Source organism: Nematolebias whitei, chromosome 3, assembly GCF_014905685.2.
Source record: "Nematolebias whitei isolate Nwh7 chromosome 3, NemWhi1, whole genome shotgun sequence".
Classification (NCBI taxonomy): Eukaryota; Metazoa; Chordata; class Actinopteri; order Cyprinodontiformes; family Rivulidae; genus Nematolebias; species Nematolebias whitei.
In genome coordinates, this window is record NC_056500.1 from 2,633,500 (window position 1) to 2,636,862 (window position 3,363).

The 3,363-nt window shown below is 41.2% G+C and overlaps 1 protein-coding gene across 1 annotated transcript in view; it reads left to right on the forward strand.

The window, feature by feature from the left end:
• The first annotated feature begins 889 nt into the window (after positions 1–889).
• The window catches only part of thop1 (thimet oligopeptidase 1), an 11,075-nt gene continuing 8,601 nt past the window's right edge, over positions 890–3,363 (forward strand). Inside the window, exons 1-2 of the mRNA XM_037697873.1 lie at positions 890–996; positions 2,550–2,756. Of these exons, the coding sequence (XP_037553801.1) occupies positions 984–996; positions 2,550–2,756 (220 nt within the window). The 5' untranslated portion in view covers positions 890–983. The remainder of the gene's footprint in view (positions 997–2,549; positions 2,757–3,363) is intronic.

Consider the following 3,363-nt stretch of genomic DNA (forward strand, 5'->3'; position numbering starts at 1 on the left):
AATGGCCAGCCTGCAGTCCAGATCTTTCACCTATAGAGAACATTTGGCGCATCATAAAGAGGAAGGTGCGACAAAGAAGGCCCAAGACGATTGAACAGTTAGAGGCCTGTATTAGACATGAATGGGAGAGCATTCCTATTTCTAAACTGGAGAAATATTTCTAAACTTGAAAATGCCACGCCTGGTTCAGCCCAAACTTTTCATCAGGCTCAGAGCACCCTTTGTACAGTGAAGCACGGTGGTGGCAGCATCATACTGTGGTGTTTTCCACCAGCAGGGAAACTGCTGACATCAGAGATCTGAGGCTGGAGGTCCACTTTCCATTAGGACCATGACACTGAACACACAGCTGAAAAACACTTCCCTGGTTTGAAAAGAACCAGTCCCGACCTGATCCAGTCTAAGTCCAGACCTCAGTCCAGTTGAGAACCTCTGGTTTGATTTAAAGACCTGGACCCAAACAGCCCCGTCCGACCTGAAGGAGCTGGAGACGTTTGGACATGAAGAATGGAGAACATGTCCATGTTAAATGGACCAAGATGACAGAGATGGACCTAAAACAAAACAAACTTTAAAAAAAATAATAAAAAAGGCTTTTAAGTTTCAGGTTTTAAAAAAAATATAAAAATAAAACCAGGACGGACAGACACATGAAGTCAGGTGGAAAAATGGAGTTAATTAGATGTTTTAAATTATGACTCCATTTAAATAATTCATACCCTAAACGCTCCGAGTTAGCTTTAATTCAAAGCGGTTAGTAAATATTTCATTTATCAAGGTTTTATTTATTATATATTTTATTATTTATTAATAAAACTGATTATTATTATTTATTTATTTTTACTTTAACGTCGTCGCTGTAGCGGCTTTTATTTTGAAACTCAACGGAAATGACGGCCTCCTCTTTAATCCAGGTCCGCGCGGAGTTTCCTGTCAGAGAAGCACACCTCGCCAAACGGAACCGAACCGAACTTCAGTGAACCATGGGGCCGACAGGTGAGTGGTACCGGGACGGGTTTCCCGCCACAGAATCGGTTTTTCCGTGAAACGAGTGCCGTGAGCGGCGGGAAATCTGCGGCGCGCGCTGCTGCTAATGGTTAGCTTAGCATGCTAACAGTAGAGACAGGTGGCTCGAACTCACCTGGAGGTCCGTTTGGATCCGTACCTGTCGGTTCTGGGCGGAATAGAAAGGAAACATTTAGTGGGTCAGGTCGAACTGTTTACAAGAAAATGGTTTTGTTTTATCTGCAGGTGTTTGTAGCACGATGCTAACTGGTGAAGCTAACATTCAACCTTTATTTACTGTATTCAGGTTATTGATCATAGATCAGGGTATTCAGGTTATTGATCATAGATCAGGGTGTTCAGGTTATTGATCATAGATCAGGGTATTCAGGTTATTGATCATAGATCAGGGTATTCAGGTTATTGATCATAGATCAGGGTATTCAGGTTATTGATCATAGATCAGGGTATTCAGGTTATTGATCATAGATCAGGGTATTCAGGTTAGTCTCATTGTGTGTCTGTTCCCACCGAACCCCAAGATGGTCCTCTTGTCCTGATCCTGGTTCTGCTAAAGGTTTCTTCCTCATGAGGGAGTTTTTCTTTCCACTGTCGCCTTCATGCTTGTTCAAGATGAGAGTTCAGTGATGATAATAATAATAATAATAATAATAATGTCATCACAATGTCAGTACTGTATGTTTCCATACAATGGCGAAAGCTGCTCCTCAGATAAATAATGTTAAATTATTATTTTATAGATGAATGTTTCTGTTAAATTATTGTTTTATACATGAATGTTTCTGTTAAATTATTATTTTATATTTGAATGTTTCTGTTAAATTATTATTTTATACATGAATGTTTCTGTTAAATTATTATTTTATAGATGAATGTTTCTGTTAAATTATTATTTTATAGATGAATGTTTCTGTTCAATTATTATTTTATTTATGAATGTTTCTGTTCAGTCCCTGAGACGATTCTGTTGAGACTTGGAGCTTTAGAAATAAACTGAATTAAATAAAATACTGTACTAACAAGTTCAATAACCTGATCGATTAATGATCAAAGTGTTTACTGTGGAAATAAAACATGAGTAACTTTAATTTCGTATAAATTATTTAAAATAAGACAGAGTTCCTGGTCTGAGATAATGCTGTAACTTAAAGATAAATTTACATCATGTAAAATTTAAAAGTGTACTTTTTTATTTTTCATTCATTCAACTTTTCAATGCTCAAACATTTGATTTGATTGTTTAAGGTTCATTTAAAATCAAATAAACCTTTAAATCAATGTTGTGTACGGTGGCCCTGAAGGCCAAAACACCACAGACAAGAAGAGAAAATCTGTAAAAATGTAACTGGACCAAAACAAACAAACAAATGGAGTTTTATTTATGACATTTCTGATTATTTTATTTTGGCGTCACTGTTCTGTAACATCCAGATCCAGTTCTGATCCAGTCTCAGTCTCTAATCCTGAGTTGTAGGCCTCTGACCTTTGACCCCGTCTCACCTGTCTCTGTCCTGTCCCCCCAGGTGCGGTGGTGTTTGGCAGCCCGGTGCCAGTCTGTGCTGAGAACCGGCTCCGTTGGGACCTGGGCCCCGAGCGGATCCAGCAGCTGTCCGACGAGCTCATCAGCAGAACCAAGAAGGTCTACGACAGCGTGGGAGCCCTGGACCTGGACGGGGTCTCCTTCGAGAACACGCTGAAGGCCCTGGCTGACATGGAGGTGGAGTACACAGGTGAGCTGCTCAGTGGACCTCCTGGTTCTGACCCGACTCTGAATGAGTGAATGGAAATGTCAGACATGAAAGTTGTCTTTTCTCCTGATCCAAACCTCAGACGTCTTTGAGACCCTGCTAAAACCTGTGCAGAACTTTAATGCTGGGTCCGAACCAAGACTCAGGTCTGGGTCCGAACCAAGGCTCAGATCTGGGTCTGAACCAAGACTCAGGTCTGGGTCCGAACCAAGACTCAGGTCTGGGTCCGAACCAAGACTCAGGTCTGGATCCGAACCAAGGCTCAGGTCTGGGTCAGAACTTGTTCAGTTTATCTGAGCAGAAGCAGGAAGTTAAGACACTAAACTGCAGCAGATGTTCTGAGCACAGGCTGAAGTTAGCGTGAAGCTAATTTACAGCCAAGGCTTCGGCTGCTGAAGAAACAAAGCTGGAACCATCCAACATGCATCCAACTGTTCATCCAACCCTCCAACTAACATCCATTCATTCATCCAACCATCCCTCCATTCATCCAACCATCCATTCATTCATCCAACCATTCATTCATCCAACCAACCATTCATTCATCCAACCATCCCTCCATTCATCCAACCATCCCTCCATTCATCCA